Genomic DNA, 23,604 nt, shown 5'->3' on the forward strand with positions numbered 1-23,604 from the left:
AACTAAGAAGTGGTTTTCCGAAATTCAAACCCAAAGTGGGTCATAAAAGGGTTCAGAGGTAGCATTCATGAAATTTGATCAGATTTTTTGTTTCTTGACTTAAAGACTAACTAAGAAAGGGTTTATCGTAGTTCGACCCCTAAGGGGTCAATAGGAGGGTGTCATGTGGAGAAATCACGCTGAGCTGAAACCGCTGAAGCTATAAATATGAAATTTAGTCAGTATTTTTGTATTGTAATGTAGAGACTCGGCGAGAATTTTTTTTTCAAAAGTCAACCCCATAAGGGGGGAGGGTCGAAGGTTATATATAGAGCAATCATCGCTGATCCGAAATAGCTGAAGCCATAAATAGAAATGTAGTCAGTATCACATTTTATAATGTAAATACCCACTAAGACAGGATTTCTGAAAATTCATCCCCCCGAGTGATTTCAGATTACCAAATCCACGCGAGTGAGAAGCCGCGTTTAAGAGCTAGTTATACAACATACCTGTAGAAAGGAAAAAATAATGTTAAATTGCAGTGGTTAGGGAGCTAGCCTCTCACTGTGCAGGTCTGGGTTCAAATCCCGGTTCGGGTTCGAGCATGGAGGTTTACTAACACTGACAAATTCCCTGGACGGATCATGCTGATCCTTTGGGAATACGTTAAAAAAAAAATCTTTAGTTCTGTCAGTTCCTTTGATTCTGGGTAATTGCATTAGAGCTACAACATCCGTGATACCATTATTTGCTATATCTGGCACTGTGATGAACACAATAAAACACCTAAATAAATTTACTTGATAAAAGTTTTTGCTGAGCGCAAACCTACACAATACACTTTATATTTTTTCCCAACAAATTTCACCAAGAAATCGCAGAAGGTGAATAAAATAGCAGAAATGGGGGTAGCTGAATTTTTTGTAGGAGAGAAGTATAGGACTAAAATTTAAAATAAAAATTGTATTTGGAAGCAAAAGAAGTATTAAAAATTTACGCAAGGTGAGTATTCCAAGGCAAATTGGGAAAATTTCAAGTTTTATACTATTCCAAGGTACACGATCTTTTTTGTTTCAGCTACACGATGTTCCACCCCATTTGTGAAAAATATTAATAACTTTTTCACATTGCTTGGTGGATTGACAACTTCTATGGTTTGTTAGGTGATTGCATAGATTACAGTTACTAAATATATAGGTCACTAAACCTGCAATGTTGTGAAGAAATGTGGGGAAAAACAAGCGCACACTTAACTAAAATGTGCCTATTTGCAAAACCACTGTCAAGGGTCACAGACAAAGAGGTGAAACAACAATCAGTTGTGAGGTTATGTTTTTCCCATCTCTTGCAATTCCAAAAAACATCAGCTAGAATACAATGCAGTTAAAACTTTTTCAAGTGTTTCAAGGTTCACTATGACCAAGGGGTACAACAGTTTTCACACATGCTCAATCCAACAGTTTTACATGAAAATTACTTTTTGTTTAATCCCGTATTTCAGCTATGTGGTTTTTTTAACTTCCTCACAAGATTCTACTTGATCCCAAATGTTTAGCTTCCTTAATACTATGAGATTTACGTTTTTACAACCCTACTTCGAAAACTAATTTCGCAGCTTCGTTAGAAAGAGCAATTACTCCTCATGGGCCACTAATTAACGGAAACAGAGTTTTAAATCAAACTGTCAGCACTGCATTCCTGGTGGCCTTGTGTGTGTTCTTTAAATTGATTTAAAGCCATCGAAAGTATTAGAACGTCTACCAACAAAATTTCTCGCTTTATCATGTGTACTTGTTGGACATTTGGAATAGCAAACATGTTAACGAGAAATTCTACGAAGAACAAGAGATTTTTGTGTTTTCTTTGATTATGTAATTGTTAAATTATGATTTTCGATGCAATAAAAATTTCATTATTTGAAATATTGTTTTAGAATTAAAAGCAATGATAATTTTAGAGCAGTAAATTTTAGAATGGAACTTATTGTTCTTGTTTTAACTTAATGTGTTTCAATCTGCAAGAAGCCACCGAACGTAAAATTGTAACAAAAGTGTGAATTTACAGGATGTCCGATACATTCATAACTAGTTGAAAAATTCATGAAAACTGAAGAAATTGGTATATTTTTGTGTGCAGTTTGTGAAAAAGTTAATCTCACGAAAGTATATTTTTTCGGTAGCGAAAAAATTACCGATACAAGACAGTGCATGAGAACACATCTCAGCATTTTGTACCCGAACGTCTTTTTCAATCTCTTCTGTGTCCGAAACGTTCGTAAAGCTCCAGCCAGTGATTCGTGACTGAGCTAAATCAACTTCACCGATAGTGCTTTATCCACCAATGTCACAAAAACAACCTTATGCAAGAGCCAGCTACAAAAAGATTTTGAAATCAGCTGTTAATCGTACACAATCTGCATTTTATGCGTCTCTGATTTGCATATTTCCAGTGATTTGCTTTCGTGCAGCACCCTCTATCAACAAAATATTAAACTATTTTTTGTACCAGAAAAAATCCCCTTTCATCTGGATAACTCTTTCACGAACCACATTCAAATACACCAATACCTTTCATTTTTAAGAATTTTTAACTATTTGCAAATTTATGGGACACCCTGTATATCTTAGAAACTTGCGTAGATCAGTCACGAATGGCATTTAAAATATATATATATATATATATATATATATTAATAACAATGATGTGATCCTCATGTATGATCCAGTGTGATCTGTCCAGGGAATTTGTTAGTGTTAATAGACAGCCATGAAGAACCGGGGTTCAAACCCAGACCTACACATTTGAAGGGTAGTACGGTAGTGCGCTAACCACCCAACTGTCAGGCACCTTAATTTAAAGTTTGAAATGCTGCATGTACATTTGGATTAAGGAAAATATCTCAAGTGGTTGTTTAGTTCTACATCAGTTGAACTGAAAGTTTTTATTATTTTTATTTTTTTTTATTATATACCAAATGTCATCTACTAATTCCAGCTAATGAGTGCAACTGTCATTATGTGCGTGTCTAATTTGAAACACAACTGAACGTAACTATGAATTTTCTACTATGCAATGTGCATCATCATGGGACCTGAGGCCATCAATTAAATCGCATTCAGTTGCAATTTATCCAATGACTGTTATCGATTGTTGAGCCAGAATTAGCATGTCGGATAGATAAGGAGAATGACTAATGCACTTATACAAATCAATCAGACTGACTTTGTAAACAATAGATGCACGGACTGTGGGAAATGTTGCTTTTTTGCACTAAAAACTCAGTATGAGTTTCTATACTTTGTATTTGAGGAGCTTATTTTCAAAAGCACATTTCCGTAATTGCTAAATTTACAGTAGATGTATTGCTTTGGACACGTAGAAAATAGTCCAACAGGTGGCATGTAGGAATGGTATAAGAACATTTAAATACTATGTTTCTTGATCAACATTCAAGAGAGTTATCCACATTTGAATTTTGGAAATACTCCGTTGTGAAAGAAAATTAGTGGAAATATATTACCTTTGGATTAAAATTTCAGCTGGCCAAGTCTGAAAAATTGGAAATTTCTATGTCACCTGTTGATTTCAGGATGTTTTAACTAGCCCAGAAAGGTATCCTTACTGCCCTTTCGTCATTAACATAAGAAACGCGATCATTCCACAGTGAAACCTCCCCATAAAGGTTAGTGGTCCGACACTAGAGGTTACAACACGAAGGTAGAGGTTACTTCCATTGACGGACACAATTTTGAATTACATCGACTGGACTCAATATATCTTACTATCCATTATCGGATATTCCTCATCGGCGGACAAAATATACTTCCTATGGGTTGATAGAAACGACGGACTCTACATTGTAATGTTTAACAAAAATATTCCCGCTTGAATAATACCGGTTGCATAATCTGACAGAGCTTGTCCCAAAGATTTTTGATAAACCATCAAAAACGATCAAAACCCTTGTTCACAGTTTGATCTCCGAAAAAATGGGTTGCATGTGTGGTGTAGCAGTAGTAGGTAGGGCCTCCAAAAAAAAATGGCTCGGGGATCCATGATGTTCTTAAGTCAGCCACCTCGTTGGGCAAATTTGCCTGTTGTGGCGTTGTATTTGTATTTATTAACTCTTTCTATTCAGAAATACAGATTGATTTAAAATAAGACGATTTCAAAGAAATAGCAGACTACAATAAGTATATTAAAGAAATAGTAGACTATTAACGGAAATCAATTTCAAATCATTCTTCCTCGTAAAACTATAATAAAAAAACAATTAATATATTTAGGACCAAAAATTTACTATACCTTAGATTCACAAGTAAAAAACTAAAAATGCTTAAAAAAATAAAAAGTACTGATTAAAACATGTGTAAAATGCGAATATATCATTACTAGTATACAACGTTTTAAGTGATAACCAATAAACACGTGCTGATAAACCGTGGGAGCAAACCAATATATGTGTGTGTGTGTGTATGTATGTGTACATACACTGAAGTGCCAAAAGTCACGGGATACCTCTTAATATCGTGTGTGACCTCCTTTTACCCGGCGAAGTGCAGCAATATTAAGAGGTATCCCATGACTTTTGGAACTTCAGTGTATATACATGTACAGTATATATAAAACGATATATTGCCACGGGAAAATATTTTTGGGACGATTTTCATGGATCTGTCCTGGACGAACATAGGTCCCTTGGGAGATCGTACCCTTGTATTCAGTTGTGCGTGTAATTTATGTGTTTTTTTTTTTCTGTTATGTTATTGTATGTTGTATTTTGTTTATACAAATGAAAGCCTTTTCTTTCTTTTTTTAAAAAAGTGCATTTTGGAAAAAAAGTGGAAACGTGGAAACGTTCCCTTTTGAAAATAAGCTCCTCATTTAGAGTTGCCGAATGCATTAGGGTTACTAAATGTATCAATTGTTTTTTGAGATTATTTTGTGAAAAGCCATACGTTTTTTATTGTTGAATTGATCAATATATATTTTGGCTAAAGATAAAATTTCTAAAAAATAGCGCATTTTTTATTCATTCCCTTGCATATGTTTTCAGTTTGATATGCATTTGTTGCGAAGAAACTTTTATATTTTAACCATCAGCACCGAGAAAAACTGAAATTGTTAAATGCTTCATTTTTTATATTGAAGTTATTGGTTCGATTTAACTTTTTAAGTAAGGTTTGCAATATATGCATATGGAATATAACTCTTCTTCATTACTGACGTATTTTGAATATAAGCGGTAAAAATGGAGCTTCCTTACTTTTTAACGCCAAACGTTGTCGAATTACCAGCCTACTTCTACTTAAAATGACGATTTATCTACTTCTCGGCGCCAGTGTTGCGCCAAGGTTTTCACCGTATATTGCGACGGCTTCACATCTGGTATGACTTCCTTACAAGATATTCTCATTTTGAGATAAATATTGAACACGTTTTGAGAAATAAATTAATATATAAACTGACATTTATTTTCCAATTTTATTTTCTCACTATGATATTTTTAAACAAAATACATACATTTTTTTCTTCAACGAACGTAAGCGGTCGAAAGGTATTACAAAAATTTTATTCATTTCGATTTAAGAAACAATACAAAAGAAGAAAGTAAAAACAACGAAAATGAGCGGCACAAAATTAGGTCCATCTAAAGATAAAACAACAAAAAAATTCTAATGCGTAATATTCTTGTGTGATATAGTAATAACAAGAAGAAATTTCCCTCCATAATTATGATGATAACCACGAAAAATGGCTCTGGATTCTTTCAAGCCCGCAAACGAGGAATCTTTACGTTTCGGTATTAGCAAAACAATAGTTAATTATTTGGTTTTATCACGTGAAACAAAAACAAAATTGAATGAGAACGGTATTCACGAGTGTATATACAATTGCACGTAACACTGCAGTTGGAAGTCATTTTCTTTTATAATTGCCTACTGCTTGATAATTTACTAAAGGCACGAATGAAATTATTTAAGTAATGATACCTAATTTTCTAATAAACAGGGAATAATTAATTAATGTTTCTTAATATGCATCTCTGTCTTTGAAAATTTCTCATCGTCGACTCTTTCATTCACGGATAAATCTCACTTAAGTCAAAAGACGAGAAAACAAGGACCTATAAGGAATGTAAATAAACCTCTCATGAATATTTGATTACGGCAAAGTTGATTCAATGCTATCAATTCGATAAGAAAAATGAATAAAATGATTCAACTCTGTTTAGAAAAGAAAAAAAAGATGGAATCGAGACATAGACAACGAAACAAAATTAAATTGCGTATATCTCGGATTAATGGTGGAATATATTGGAGAATGTATGGGATAAACCGGATAATTCCTGAATATCGCTCGAGGTAGGAATAGAAACGTTTTTTTTTTTTTTATTGTAAATACATATGGAAATGTTTCTTGCTGAATTTCTTACGCGCACCTCATTTTCTTTTTTCTTCAGTTGGTATTTTGGTAAAGTCAAAGTTCTTCAGAGGCCGAATACGAGAAAATTCGAAGTCGAATAATAGTGCAAAGAGAGAAACGAGATATAGTCTCTTTGAAAATTGCAAATTCTTTCCACGTGTTTGGGCCATTTTATTTCGAACTACATTTCAGATGCGAGCTACACAATATGCGATGCATCTCACCTTCAACATGGGAAGCATAAGAGATTCTGTGAAGTGAATTCGAAGACATTCGCCGCCTCCAGAAAAGTTCTTAGCGTATTCCAACTTCTTAAAACGAAACAACACTTTAACGAAAATTTTAGCGTTTATACGAGCATCTTCTATTTTGTTTTTCTTATGATATATAAAAGAAGCATCTTTCTCGAAGGTGAAAGTTTTATAGTGGAATTTTTTTTCTTTTTGCAGGATCTTATTTCTGTAGAAAAATATCATCATAAAGCTATTCCATGTTTTATATTTGAATATCATCATCATTATTCACCAGAGAAATACATATTTCCTATTTTGTATACTCTAAAAATAGTGCTCCGTTCAAAGCTTAGCTCATGTTACTGTGAACGAAACCGATACAATAGAAGCTCTCGATAACGGACACCCATGGGACCAAAAAATGTGTTCGCTAACGAGGAGTGTCCGCTAATGCGGAGGTACGATATGCGATATGCAGCGAAACCTCGTTTATAAGACTTCCACATTTCTACGACGCTGGCGTCGGTAGTAATTGGTTCGCATATGTTATTGTAAAAGTCATAGACTGGTCGTTATCCATGATCACCAATCGTCTCGATAAAGAAAGTTTGAGTACATTTCACTACATTTATCACTTTTACCGGCGATTCTGCATAATTGCCAAATGCAGTTGGAAAGTCTGATAAATATTGAAAATTTATAAAACCTTACTTCGCTAAAATAAACCAATTAATTATCTTTATTCGTGCACTACACATATTTTGCAATAAAAATTAAATTAAAATAAGTGTGAAGAAGATAAAAACATTATCAATATTGTAATGCTGACTTCCTTCACACGTATCGATGAACAAAACCAACACATTACCATTCGAATTCACCATCCTTGATCATGATTATGTTTAGTTAATTAAGTTATGAATTGATGATTTATCATATTTACCAACACGAGCTCGGAATCAAATATAATTTTAGTTGAATATGATAAATTCTCGGTTTATGACCAAAAATTAATAAATTAGAGTTTAGAAAAAATTAGGCTCCCCCTGATTTTACTCTGTCCGCTATCAAATGTGTCTGCTAACGGTGAGTGAAATGTATTAAAGCCCTATTCCACGGGACCGAGGATCAAAAAAGTGTCCGTTAAAGGGGAGTATCCGTTAGGGAATGTTCTACTGTATCAGGATAATCGGTCGGGGAAAACATTGTTGTAGAGACAATATTATTATACAAGATCAGGGAATTATTATTCACGATTATTTAAGAGTTATTTGCATAATGAAACTTAAGATTTCGAGGAAATTTCTCAGAAATGTTCGTGGGTCGTGTTATCACAATTACGTGCTCTGATTCCACTTCCATGAACACTTCTTCTTATCAGATAATATTCATACAGGAACAGTTTATATTCATTGCTTAGTTATGGTCAGCACGCTCAGGTTAAATTTCTGCCAGAAAGCAAAGTCATCTCAGGTACGTGAGCTTAATTCTGGATCATTGCCAGATTGGCTTCATTTTGAAAGAAAACTATTCTCTTCAGCGATTAATCTGTCAAACTGAAATTTTTTTATTTTTTTTTATCGTCAACGTAATCTTTCATCCACTCACAACTCTTATCTAGCTGCTCCACTCACAATTCCTGATAGAATCTTTAAATAAGTGATTTTTATGTATACTACCTCCACGCTAAAACTATGAGTTGTTAGTTTGGTCATTTTACACATGAAGTTGATGCGTGGTAGTGAGATAACGCTATAAAAACGTTCAAAAATATCTCGATTTACACGGTACTTGATTTAACATGTATTAAGATTGAGATTTCCTGTATGTGTGATATTTGTACTTTTTGATATTTTACATTATTATAAGTCGTGTTTGAAATATCGAATCAGAATGTTACACGGAAATTGCAACAACTTTACATATAGAGCAGAGAATTCAATACTTAAGCTAATACTTTTGCTGAATGTGAATGGTGTATTTTATCCATATCGAAGATAATTTAATTGGAGTAATTATGGCAAGAAATACTTCGAATTTTACCCCATTTTCCGTTTCATCTCAGCTACAAAATACAAAATTATATTAAATATTTTGACATGTTGAAATTTATATTTTGATTTTCTAATATTAACTTCTCAATCAATTGATGTAGGATTCGAATTCAAAAGAGTTTGCCAAAATTTGTCGTGCCACAGTCCAGTCCCAACTATTTTCATATTCAAAAGTTTGCCGTTTTGCATAATAATATATACTTATAATGCATATCGCATAGCACTTGAAACATAAGTAGTTGTATATGTTTAAACATGTTTGAATATGTTTCCTCAAATTTGAGGAGGGAAATTTGTATAAAATTTCGAAATGGTACTAAATATTTTTTTGAATGTGCAACATATTCAATAGAGGTGACTATTTTGCAATGCTCAAAAAATTCCAATGAAATTCAATAAAAATGTTTAAATAAAATTCAATAAAAATGTTTAAATAAAATTCAATAAAAATGTTTAAATAAAATTCAATAAAAATGTTTAAATAAAATTCTGGTGGATATGTGAACCGTTTTATTTTTCAAATTTGTTTTTACTAAGACTGGGTTAAAAGAAATCTTAATAATATATCGCTGAATATAATCCCTTCCCCTTTAAAAGAAGATATACCATTACTTTTCTCAGAAGTTATCTAGTAATTTCAAAAGCTCGTTTTGAAATTTATTTCGATCCATAATTGCTTTTCCATGATTATAGTATCTATTACAGTTGTTTCGTTTCACAGACTAGTATACATAATGGCTATTTTATTTTGAGAATCCAACTACCTACTGATGTAGATGGCTTTTATCCGTAGTTGAGTAGATACGAAAAAAAATAATTTGATTTTTAGATCAAAAATTACTTATCTAGAAGATTCAGTTTGTATTCGCTGAAACATAGTAAAAATTTAAAACCATTCAAAAATATATTTTGAACGAAATTCTGTTTCCATTTTGATTATTTCCAAGAATCATTCACTATTACTGCTACTGAATTGATAGTTTCTGGCTGTCAAATTAAATTTATAAACACTACATAAAATAAAATCTTACACTGTCCCTACTCTGTGACATAACTTCAAATAACTGACGAAGGTTAGATAATTCATCAAAGTGAACAAGTATGGTAACGAATTATAGCTATCAGACGAATTTAGGCATTTATCTATGGGAGTTACGTTTTTTTTTCATCTATATATCTATAAGCTGTAACATTCTGATTGAACTTTACACAAATATTGATTTCAGAATAATGATTTAAATAGCAGGGACTTTAGGGAAAGCATCAAATTTCTAGATACGTTTTATCCGCCTTATAGTACAATAGGTGATAGAGAAAAGCGATAAAATCGCTTCCCTTCAGGCTTTGTGGAAATGGAAACAGTAGAAGCGCTTTTGAAACCGATTGTTTCTATTGATCAACGAGAAAAAGAAGAAGCGTGGGGGGCGAACCATCTTCCATCCCCCTAAGAAAGCACAGAGAGCACGACACTCGCTTTTAGATTTCATATTATACAGAAATTCGCTTTGCAAACTCCGTTTTAATCTCGAATATCGAGGCCAATTGAACATTTTCGGAAAATCAATCGATATATTATTTTTACGTTGCTTATTTTTTCGAAAATACCTAGATTTTTCGATGACAGATGATTCTAAGTTATATAAATTGTATTCACATTTTAGTCATTTCAAATGTAATATCGACACCGCATACGTACGTTTACAAAGTGTTATAATCCGTTTTTAGTTTTCATAAAAAATGTATAGATCTTATTTTTTTAACAGAAAAAAATTATGTCATACATTTTGCTTGTAAATCAACTGCCGAACTGGCTGTGGCAACATCAATGCGACAAAATGAGAGCGTTTCTTACATAAAAATTGCAAGTTGCAACAGAATCTGTTTCACGAAACAGAATGCCATGCTAAAAGCATGGTATTAGGATAAGAAAAATAGAATTGGAGGTATATAATATTCGTTTAGAAGCACACAATTAGCCTAATTATTTGAGTTTCGTTTTAGGTATGAAATTGTTTTATAATGAAATAAAAAAAAAATATATTAAAAGTGTTCAAAGTTGTTAAGTCTTCATTGCCAATTATTGAAAACATTTTTACAAAAGATTTTTTTAAAATGACTTTACAGAAATGTATTATTTATTTATATTTAATAGCAATACTATTTTTCTTGATTATATTTGAGCACTATTCTTTGGATCATTTTTCATATAAAAATCGTAAGCGATTAAGTAATTGTAAATGTTATCACGGTGTTTTATAATTGATTATTTTTAAGAAACGATTTTAATGATAAAAAATATTTCGAACATTTGAAAAATGCAATTATTCGCTTACCTATAACTTGAATGACCAAGAAAAGTAAAACGTCAAAGTTCTGCAACTTCGCCATCCAGTTTTCCAATTATTGGAAATGTCTCGTTATATCACAAAACAAAAGTTATTTTTCAGCAGTATAACGTCAGATGTTAACCACTTACACGTGACAGATACCCTGGAGTTTTCAAGACATTCGTACATCTCAACGCGTAATTTTTTTCTCTGTCCATAACGTTGAAGGAATGATTAAAAGATTTAATACAGTTCCTCGTTTGTATTATTTTATCTTTCCGAAGATATAATAGGTAGTAACTTTGTTTTTTCTAAAAAAAAAAAATAATAGAGTAAAACTTTGCAATATTTTTTTGTTGTTGTTGTCGAAGGAGGAAAAAGTTCTGGAAGTGTCTAAAGTAAAGTAGAGAAGGTCCGTCCCGGAGAAGAGTAATATCAACTGGACTCGTTGCTCTCGCAAAGAAACCGAGAAGAGATGAGGTGCTATCGACCTCTGAAAGAGACTGGCGAGAATCTAAAGACGGGGGAAACAGGATCCACTCTTATGAGATCCAGGTTTTGCTGGCAGGCTGTTCAGTCCACCACACCCCTTCGCTGTAGAAAGCGCCACCGCAGCACCAAACGGCGAATTACTTACTTGAAAGTTCGACGCACATTTCGCGCGGGAAGTACGTTTCGCGCAAATCGCTTTTTTAGAAGTTTTATGTTCCGTGAGAGAGAGAACCCGTCTCTTCTATTCAAATCAATTGCAATATAAGAAACGCAACTTGCTTGTTACATTATGCAGAGCAGCCGTTAGAGGGTGTGCGACAGGTGCGGTCGCAGCGGGCCCTACGGTTTACATGGCCCCGCCTTTACGGAAATAGAAGTGACAAAAATATAAATACCACATCAAATATTTTTTTTTATATTAATAATGTTCCGTATCCGAGTGGTTTGATTATAGAATTAGCATCAATTCTGGGAATATTTCTCTCAGTAATTCTGAATTTTCATTGGCGATTTTTCAACATTCCTGTATATGCTGCAATAATGCAGGAATCTTTGGGTGCCGAATCCTCTCCCCCATAAAATATATAAAATCGGGGCTAATGAGTCCCGGAATTATTTTCGCGCAGGGCCGCGTGTCTGGTAAGGGCGGTCCTAATATTACGATTTTTTTCTAGTAAATTATAAGAAAATGTAGACAGAATAACATCATAATACAGCGTTGTTATAATTAAACTGACACTTAGACCTATGTAGCACTCGTTCTGGTGGACGTATTTCGTTGAAACTTGGTATGTACGTTATATGGACCGGGGAAGGGGGAATTAAAACTACAATGAAAAAATAGTTCAATTTTCGATCACCAGGTAAAAAGTGGCGTTTACTGAACAAACACTAATTTTGAACATTATACTTAGTTTAATAACAGCTTTTATGCATTCATTTGCGTCAATCACATGTTCAAATGTGAGTCTTGAGGAATATGGAGTTCTGACCACAACCTTTTAAGTGAACAGACGTACTTTTTTTTCAGATGAGCAACCGAGAGTTAAGATTAAGTATCCAATCCAAGTGGGATCCTCGGTCAGCGTGACAAGTAGTTAAATATGGTTCCCCCTCTGAAGACACCTATTATGTGTCGAAAGGAGTTTGTTTAATTTTTCGTGTATATATTTCTCTTATTCGTTTTTGACTTTTAATATGTGCGCAGTAGCCCAGGTCGATCAGATGCTCGCGTAAATTGCCAAAGGATGTTTAGAGGTGTCGCGAGTTTGATACCCGGTTTGTCCTAGTCAGCAAGCTTTCCTGACACAGGGGTACAACAGAAATGGCGACATGACCATAGAAACAGATGACTACCGCAGCGAGTCCCACATCGAGGGGTTAGCGCACCAACCTCTCGGCGAGTATAAAAAAAGGCTGCCGTTCGGAATCGGCAATAAATTGTAGGTTCTGGTCTATTTAGCCCTCGCGTGCATAAAATGACCGTGGTGGGACAAAAATCATCAAATTCCTTAATATCTTGAGGAATGCTCTTCTCAAAGCCTTAAAAGATGTTACGTCATACGCGCTAGTTAGGGACTAGTTACTTGGAACTTCCACAGCAGCAAATTTTTTCTTCTTTAACTCTTTAAGGAGTCACATTTTTTTTAAATTTCCCTGATTCGCATTATAACTGCCACAATGGGAATCACTAAACCTAGAAATTTCTATACCTATTTTCAAGAATATTTTTTTTCCGATTTTGTGCGATGATATTGCTTTCCCTCCAAAACCAGGAATAATAATAAATAATAATAACAAGGGAAGAGAAATACTTTAGGGATGGGACAGGAGTAAAACACCGTCTTTATTCTTCTGTTATCAAACTTTAAAGAAAAGCTGACTTCGGCCACTGGCAGTTCGACCTGACAAGTTGGGGAATAGGAAAACATGTTATTTAGCCAAACACTGCCGTACACAGCTAGCTAGGCTTGGCATTGCCAAAATAAGAGGGGTTTTAAGGACACTAGATAACTCGGAATTACCAAAATAAAGGGCATCAAGTTAGGCGAGATATCTCTTCATTGTCGCCGCTGTAAATGTTGAAGAACATTTTGTGATTACTATCTTCATTCAAGAAGGTGCAACATCCCGTATTGGTCGACAAGTGAAGGAGCTGCTTCGTAGTCACTTTTGAGATGTACGGAGGATTTCGAGAAGTTTTCTGAATGCCTGGCCTCTTTGTTCTCAGGAATTAAATCCCTGTGACTACTGATTGTGGGAATTCCTGTAAGATCAAGTCCATGGAAGAAGCATACAGACTTGGCTTGAATTTATTCTATAGAAAGTATAGGCCTTAGATACAGATGTACACGGTAACAAGTTAATGTAATATTATGATGAATTTTGACAATTCAAAGTAACAAATTTGCGTTACATTAAACTATCACAGTTCAATATTAGTGCCCTTTTTAGCTCGGGCTACATCTAAACGGTTGAAAGGGTTTTCATGCCGTCCTTGTTTTTGTTATGCAAAATTATTTTTCAAAAATATATTTCTGCTATAGCAAGCACAGCTGGACTTGTGCACGTATTGAACACGTATTCACAATGAGGTGTCTCATGATTCATCTCAATATAGTAGAACTTGGATATTTCTAATGTGGTTAATTCAGATTTTGGAAAATTCAAATTTTAGGGAATCCCATTGAGTTTCCTATTCAATTTAATGTCGAAATTACTTGTTTAATTAAATTTTTTCCCTAATGTTGTTGATTGTTCGAACTTCGAAGTTTGATTCATATACGGCATATGTAAAATATTTTTATTCTCAGAATACCCGGCAAATTCTTTTAAATTTCAGTCATCTTTATTCCGTGGTTTACTGTTCTTTTCCAGAATTTAGCAAGTAGCAAATAAAATATATAGCAGATATTAAAGAAAATTACAATCAACAATATCTGAATATCTTTTGTTGCGGCTCCCAAGCGAGAAGCAATGATGATTTAGTTACCAGTTCTACCAACACAACCTGGCTCAGGGTTTACCAGATCGGGGGTGGCTTTATTAGCACCTGCCAGTGACAGATACTTTTGCTACTACTTAGGAATACGAAAGTGTGTGTGTGGTGATCTATTTCTCTGTAAACGGAATTGTTGAAAGCTGGAGCTACACAACAATCCTAGTCACTTGTATAGTAAAAATGTTTTGGAGATTTGTGAATTTCTAGTATCTAGCACTTGTTAAGCTCTTTAAAAAAAAGATTAGGCAGTGTCGGACCCTGCCGCGGTTATTTTGGTGAAAACGCCAATCATGTATAATAAATTGAAATTAAGTTTTTTGTACTATAAAATGCTGTGTGATGGGGACCATGGGAACAAATTTTCGCAAAAGTGAAAGTAATCTGTATCAAAATGAAGATCGATATTAAGTTGGCTTCTCGGATACTAAGGATAGATAGGTAGATAGATTTATTTGCTCGACAACACAGATGAATACAAAAAAAAAAACAGGAATTAATACCCAGTATTCATTTTATACATTCAATATCGACAAAAGCATTAATTAATTAGGCAAAGACAAAAAAGTCAGATTCATGGAGGCGAGCGGGCAATTCACATAAACCAACGATAATGGAAAAAAAAAATTATCATGATTATATATTATGTGCGTGTCGTTGAGCTGGCAGAGGGGAAAAGGGGGAATTATATGCCCTGACTGGTTCCCACTGTCATGTTTGGAAACAATGAACTCCAGGATTAAGAGGTCTTAAAATGTTACAAATAAATTTAGCCAAAAGAGAGAAAGGCTAGATTTTTTCTAGCCTTATACGACTTCATTCCAAACAAGGAAAAAAAGCATAAAAAATGATTAGAAGATCCAAAATAGGTATGGACTATGGTTTGCGATATCTATGTTAATTTGTAAGAACGTTTCCATTCAGTAACCAGGTTTTTAAATGTTTCCTGAAAATTGAAAGGCTATTAAGATTTCTGAGATTGATGCCATGATATCTGTTCATTTTAATTCGTTGAAACATTATTATACATATCTTCAAGGCATAAAGGCTATCCACGACCAGAAGATTAGTTTCATTTGTGTTAGGGTGACTATTTTACACCTTGAGTCTGGCATTTTTTTCGTGCCCACACCATTTTTTGTGCCCGAGTGGCATGGTGGTAAGATGCTCGTCTACTATCGCGAAGGTTGTTGTCAGGGTCCTGGGTTCGAACCCAAGGAAGGATATAGATAAGATATTTTCCCAAAACGAACTCGAGGCGACCACCGATAGACAGCACCTTCACTTCCAACCCATCTCACTAATGGCAGTAAATTGCGATATGGCCAGAGTTGGTGTTTGGTGAAGTAGGGTGGTTATTTTGGTTATGAGGTCGTGATCCCATTTCTGAATAGTTCCATGAATCGGCGCTGGATTCTACAAAAACAATGAAAGCAACTGTAATCAGTATTACCCCCACACTGATATACAATAATTAATGTGAGATTGAACATGTGAATGATAAAACATTCAAAAAAGTTTTTGTTCATATAATTTGTGTTACGATAAAAAAAGTCCAGATATTTTTCTGAGATTTACGCAAAGGTTATGTATATGAATTGTCCAACTTAGTTTATGTTGCAAGGTGATTCCAAGAAATTTAATAGAGTTAGTAATTGAGAGAGTATATGAATCAGTGACAATGTCTTCAAATCTAAAACACGTGGTCCAGCATAGAACAGCATGCACTGGGTTTTAGAAGGATTAAATTTCAAATTATGACTTTGGAACCATGAAATACAAATACAAATACAACGCCACAACAGACAAAATGCCCAACGAGGTGGCTGATAAAAAGATGCCCATAAAAATATGGATGTCATATATTTCAAAAATACAGCAACCCAATTAAAAATGCAATTAACACAAATTATAAACAATATATATATACATGATAAAATATTATACAATGCCCATAAAGAATACTTATGGTTGTCTTATTCTAAGAATGGATAGCTTCTCGATTTACCCCAACATGTTTATCGTATTTCTTTTTAAACGTGTCGATTGTGTTACAATTTACTACCTCCGGGGGTAAGCTATTCCATTTATTAACAACCGTATTAGAGAAAAATTCCCTGCGACACCATAACCTTGCATTGTCCCTCACCAATCGATACTGGTGTCCCCTTGTAAAAGCAGTCGATTGGCGGTGTACTAAAAGTTCATGGTCCATCCTATCCATCCCATTGAAAATTTTGAACACTTCGATCATATCTCCTCGACACCTGCGTTCATCCAATGTAAACATATTCAAAAAATGAAGTCTCTCTTCATAACTCAAGTCCTGTGTGCCAATAAAGACACGCGTAGCTCTTCTCTGCACCCCTTCAACCAAGTCTATGTCCCTCTGTAGGTATGGTCTCCAAAACCTTACAGCATACTCCAGTCCAGGACGAACTAAGCCTCGAAAAAGCGAAATGACTTTAGGAGAACGCGAAGAGACCTTTTTGAAAATGAGACCAAGCATTCTATTCGCTTTTTTGACCACCGCTCAACAATGTTCGGAAAACTTAAGTCGCTCGTCAATGAGAATTCCCAAGTCGGTGACTCTAGTTGCATCCGGGATAGCGACACCATTCAACTCGTAAGAGAACCGTGGGTTGTTCGAACCAAAATGAGCGACCATGCACTTATCAACGCTAAACGTCATGCTCCATTCATTTGCCCATGCTGCAATCCTGTTTAAGTTGGTCTAGAGCAACTCCCTATCGCTTTCACTCCCGATTACCCCCATTAGCGAATTTGCTAGTAATCCCATCGATACCCTGATCGAGTTTGTCGATAAAAAGTGAAAAAAGTATGGGGCCAAGGACACTTCCCTGAGGAACTCCACTTGTGACGTCTGTCCAACCAGACCATTCCCCGTTCACCATAACTCGTTGCGACCTATCTCTTAACCACGATTCTATCCAATTCAGCAAGTTGCCCCCTATTCCAATCTCGTGTAAACTCTTGAAACGTTTACACGAGATTGGAATTGGGGATCGAATCGTCTTTCACTTTCCTTGTGAACGGTCTAGAGTCTAGACCAATAGGCTACAGAGGCAAAGAATATCGCAATCTTTCCTTGAAGCTCGCATGCATTGAACGGGACCGTACATGTACGGGGACAATGGAAGCGTTTCGCTGCAGTGTTATGCAGTTTAAGCATTGTCAGAAGGCGCATGCGCGTGATTGGCGCGTGCTTTTCTGGCGACTGTTGGTTGGAGCCAACATATTTCATGGCGGTGTTTAATATTATGGATATACGTAATTCTACGAAGGTTCGACGTCTCCGGTAGGTGCAGTAATTAGAACGTGAGGCGTACAAACTCGGCTGAGGTTGCTTTTTTTCGTTTTTTAATGTGTGTGTGATCTTAAATTTTTTTTTTGTTTCAATAAAATTCAATTTTTTTAAACCGTTGAACAGGTTAAATGTGACTCATTAACGTCACCAATCGCCACATGCATTCCGGTTGTGGAAAACAGAGTTGTTATTTTCAGTCCGGGAGCAGGGGCCCCCCTTTAACGGTCGGAGAAGCGAAGCCGTTTGCGAAACGGAGTTCGGGCTACAGATGTATTTACTAATAAAGTAGTCCAAAATAGCGAGCGTTTGGCGATAAGTTGCCAAGCGTTACAGCCAGAGACACCCTGGTGCCGAGATCTCGGCAACGGGATAAGTTCAGTGGCAAAGTTCTGGCGTTCATTCATTCAGCCAGAGACACCCTCACGCATGCACGTTCTGACAATGCTCAAGCTGCACAACACTGCAACGAGACACTCGTGACACAATTCAGGCCAAAGCTCTCTATTGCTGACACGGCCACCAGATAGCGACTCATCCGAGGATGATGTCACTCTCCGCTATCCAAATTCGACTACATATAGCCCCGCCCCCCTACCGTCAATAACTTTATGGCCATGCAAAGTAATTGGGTAACAATTTCTTTGCAATGCAATAGAAATTGCATTCTAAACTGAACTGAAAAACTGCATAAGACAAACACTTTCTATAGGTTAGGTATTATTTAAAAGTATGTGTGTTGACAAAGGCAAGGTTTTATCATCAACAGGTAATTTTAGTCATTGCAGTACAATTCGTAACTGTAAGTGTCTCGGTTTTTATCAAGAACTTTGCATGTACCGGTTTTTTTATCGAGATATGGCCCGGTTTTTCAGTTGCATCATCTGGCCACCCTAGTTGCACATGATAACTATTTCAAAAGAATTGATGCATAAATAGATAGTATAATGTATTGTGTGTACATTCGTTCTTTTACAGTAAGAAAACGTTGCGGGGTCTCTCCAAACGTAGTCTAATTTCACTAAATTATTATTCCAGTACCAAATATGTGAAATGCGTTTCTCGAAAAATATGTTTATAGGTTTATACATATTTTTTCGAAACTTTAAATGAAAATCATTCGAATCGGTGAAGGAATTTTTGTTCTTGTGGGATATTCGATGATATACATGAATAAATTAGATTACTTTAATGTTAAATAACGTTATCAAGCAATGTATTATTAAGCAATAACAAAGTATAATTAATCGGTTCTGATATTTAATATTGCGGTGAATGTATATGTGGAATTCTACATGTATAACTTTTATATTAATTAATAGAAATATCTCAAATTATTTTTCATTACTCTCTAATGAGTAATTTGAAAGTAAATAATCTGCATTCTCAAAAACTATTCAAGCATCTCCTAACAATTACAGTATAAGCAGAAAAACTGATATTTGTAGCAATTTGTAAATTTAGTGTCATAAAATATGATGATAGAAGAATAATTGCTAGTTTAACGAAACGCTCGAAAAGCAAAAATTACTCAAAGGCAAGAATCATCTCATTCGCACTAATAAGTTTTCTAATTTTAAGATATATTTTGATTTCTTTGGGCTTCAATAACAATAATAATAACACAAGAGGATGTTTCTTGTCCAAACATTGGATTGCGTCTAGGAATAACTAGTTATGTACTTAATAAAGGAACTGAATCAACCAGTTAATTGCATCTGGAATCAATATGTCTAAAAGATTTAATCAATCAAGCACAGACTTCCACCTTTTATGCTAACGTTTGTAAAATTTTTAATTACCGCCCCGAGCAAGATTCTTTATATATTAAAGTTCTCTCTTTTCGAAAGCCTCAAGTTTTGAGAAACACGCGCATTTTCTAAGAAACGAATGAATTTACGTTTTCGACGTTTTCTACCCACTTCACTCTGATAACAAAACTCACATTGGAGGTTCGGAAGATTGAACCGACCCACGTTGGATTTTAATTAGGATATTCAGATGAATGTTTCTGATATAAAATGTTCGATAACAATGCCATTTTTTTCTCCTATTATACTTTCATATGAAACATGAATTAGTTTCAGGTTCAACGGAACTCATTTCGATTGAATGTCGACTGCTATTCGAAATACATTTATTTGTGTTTGTAATCATCCACGTGTTCGATCTGGTATCCAAAATCATTGTTATGATCTACGATAGATATTTGTGTGCTAATTGGTTGGGTTTTCAGTTCTTTCATTTTTGAAAAAGAATCGTTCTTTTTTTTCAGGTTTTGTGTGTGATTTTGATATTCACTAATATCACACTAACAACGAAAGAGCACCTACACATCCACCTAAAGTACAAAAGAACGTATGGTCCGACTCATTCCTTGTCGACTCCTATGACCAGAAGTTCTACTTGCACTTGAAGAACAAAGATGGTGATAAGATCACATCAGATATGGTTGCAGCATAATGTTCTCACAAACGAGTGGTTAGAGCATAGACCTCACGTCAAAAAACAAAGAATCTACTAGAAATAATAAATAATAAATAATCTACTACATATAATAAGCAATTGCGTACACGAAATGAGTTTATATTTTCTTAAAGAACGTTATGGAGCTTGTGCGTATTTCCATTACAATTAAAAGGTTTGGAAATAAATATAAAATTTACTATAGGAAAATAATAAAGACATGGTCCTTAACCCTTTATTTGACCGTGTTGCTCTCAAAAGTAACACGAGTTTCTTATATTTTTTAAATAAAAGCATTATGTATTTTGAGAACGTTTTGGTACTGATGCCTCTAAGTAACTCCTAAACATTCGATTTTTACTTGTGAGCTGTTCATGAAGTTTCTATTATGACCAATAGAATGGCTCAAAGGCACACACGTCTCCTGTTTCTTGACAAGCCAAGCAAGAACGATATTTCACCGTTGCATTTTGGAGAGAAATACCACGCGTGAAAGAAACATATTGCTGTGCATTCTTCAACAATGGTAGAAAAGTAAGTCAGTAAACAATAAATGAAATTTTTAAACTGTTCAAATCTACGCAAATCTTATAAATACGGTGCTTTTTTTTCCGTAAGAGTGCACCACCTCATATTTTTTTATCACATTCATTCAGGATACCTCGTTTTCCTTAACATAACTCCTCAAAATTCTTCTCCCGTGAATATTTCAATGCTTGCAACTGAAGGGTTAAAGAAACAACCAAATTATTTACGGGTTGTAGTTTTCTTTTTCTTAGGTTAATTTGGCATTGTCGTGAGAATTTTCTACGTCGTGAATATCCAATATTTGGTAATCACCGTATATAGAAAAATTCTTGAAAGTAAAGAATTAGTATCCTCACACACCCTATCACGACCCTGTCGTAAACAATCGGAAGAATAAACAAATGTCTGAAATGTTGAATATTTGTATGACATCATAATGGCATTTGTTCCTAATATGTATTGTACATAGTAATGTTTATGTGCATCACCATTTAAATAAAAAGGGAAATTTATATTATGTAAATAGCGTATGTTATATAAATATATTTTGTAAATATATGTGAGTAATTCAAATGTGAACGCCCATCACTGTGAACGGAGGCTGTGTTTGATTATTCCCGCGGTACTTTCATAGTATGATAATAATTTTGTAACCTTGAATATTTGCACAAAGCCCAGAACTGTCGACGGAGGCTCTGTTTAATAATTCCTGTCGCAGTGGAGGCTCTGCGTGTTTTCTGTGTGTATATTGCATATTTCGAAAACTGCCCAACACTGCGCACGGACGCTTTGTTTCTTCGTTTCCCGTCACAGTGGCGGCGCTGTATATATATTTTGTATACATTGTGTATTTAGACCATTCTCAAATCTCTCCCACTTCAACATGCCAACTTCTTATTTGCCCAAAAGTCTTTCCCACGCTTCTTTTGAAATCCCATTTCTGCGGTCTCCGGCCCTTATGTGCCACCGGGAGCACGTGCAATTTTTCGCCCTATTCCTTGGGTTCAGCTATCCATTTTAGTCAAATGGCCTGTACGTTGCATCGAGCTGATGGCTGTCTTCATGGGGAGAACGACGCGAGTGATTCGATACTTCCGAGCATGGGGCAAGGGGAGCCACCGCTATAAATTTGTGCTGACTTTTCCGACACAACTCTGCCTCTTCTAACACCTCAGGAATCACCGACAAAAGCCAGAAACGTTTACAGTTGCAGAAAGAGGTGGTCTCTCGATCAATCTGAATAGAGTTTTTCTAAACGTAGAAGTATTATTCACTGCTGAAATAAATTAAGAGAATTTGCATATTTTATCGAATTTCATGAAAAGAACTGAACTGAATGTAAAACCACTGCTTCTAGACAAAAATGCAAATCTTGTACGTCAAATACGTAAGCGTACACGTGTGTGTAGTCGGAGCCAGTAGAGAAACAGGCTTTATAAGCGCGCGTAAGTTAAGACGCATTTCGTTCGCTAGCACACCTCGGCGAATTTCTTGGTGTTATTTTGCAGCAATCGGTTAATTTCAAATTGTAACAGTAAAAATGAGTAACCACCAACGTTTAGATGATGGAATGAGGTGGCGAATTGTGGGGAGGCTAGAAGCAGGCCAATCTCAAGTCCAGATTTGTAGAGAGTTCAATTTAACGCCCAGCATCGTGTGTAACTTATGGAAACAGTTCCAGAATACCGGATCCATCGAGAGAAAGCCTGGGAAAGGTCGTCCAAGAGCCACGACGGCCAGAGAAGATCGCCATTTGTCGATTATAGCGAGGCGTAACAGGAGTGCTACAGCTTCTCAGCTCTCTCGTGACTTGTACGCAGCCACAGGAACCCGTGTATCAAGGGTGACTGTTTCCAAAAGACTTCATGAGAGAGGGTTGTTTGCAAGAAGACCTGCTGTTTGAGTCCCGCTCACTTCTACGGACATGAGAATCCGTTTATCATGGTGCAGCGAGCATAGAGATTGGAGTATGGAAATCACGCTGCGAGACCTGTATATCTGTAAGAGGGGACCATACCCCCTATTAACCCATTTTTTTGTTTATTCTGCAACCGCTGTTTCATACCTTCCGACTCCAACGAGTGTTACGCACGATCATGCGTGTGTATTACAATTATTGAATGGTTATTTGTTTTGTATTGTATCAATGTATGTACGTATCAAATTTCATTAAAATCGGTACAGTAGTTCTAGAGATAATCGACCAAGTCTGCAAATTCTCTTAATTTCTTACACCAGTGTATAAGTAACTCGAATTCGCGGATGACTCATAGTTCGGTCGTTCTTGGAGTGCTCGTCTTTTTCAAGGGGAGGGGGGGGGGCTACTTTTAATTATAGAAATAAGGTTAAGTGCCGTTTGGCGTGACTGCTGACCGGGAAGTAACGTGTGGATGAACAATCCTTGATAAGAGAGATTTTGCGAGGTCAAGTGATAAATAAATATTTTGTTATTTAATGTGAAACATATGTATTTTCAAATAATACGCGTTCCATGATTGTTCGAATGTTTGACTAATCAAAGTTAACTTCTATGGTATTGTGTATATTTGAATATGCATGGTAGAAAAGTCATTATACCCACTTCATTTCTAAATTTCTCTTGTATTATAGAAAGTATATCGTTTAGAGCATAGTTTCCCAAACTTTTTGTTCCATTATCCGTCTTTCTCAGCAATTTTTTACTCTCATCAATATCACAACTCAAGCGTACCCATAGGATTCTATGTTATACTCGTAGCTTCTATCACCCCCCCCCCCTGGACAATTCCATTGC

General features: G+C 35.3%; 1 protein-coding gene across 2 annotated transcripts in view; it reads right to left on the reverse strand.

Annotated features, from left to right (window-relative positions):
• LOC149084900 (carbonic anhydrase-related protein 10-like) overlaps positions 1–11,554 on the reverse strand; it is a 287,957-nt gene extending 276,403 nt beyond the window's left edge. For both annotated transcript variants that reach the window (XM_089232635.1, XM_089232634.1), the window contains exon 1: positions 11,029–11,554. In XM_089232635.1, the coding sequence (XP_089088761.1) occupies positions 11,029–11,083 (55 nt within the window). In that variant the 5' untranslated portion in view covers positions 11,084–11,554. The remainder of the gene's footprint in view (positions 1–11,028) is intronic.
• Positions 11,555–23,604: the final 12,050 nt, after the last annotated feature.

This window comes from Pholcus phalangioides, unplaced genomic scaffold (genome assembly GCF_987345545.1).
Source record: "Pholcus phalangioides strain wild (caught in Gottingen) unplaced genomic scaffold, Ppha-v1.0 ptg000007l_1, whole genome shotgun sequence".
Lineage (NCBI taxonomy): Eukaryota > Metazoa > Arthropoda > Arachnida > Araneae > Pholcidae > Pholcus > Pholcus phalangioides.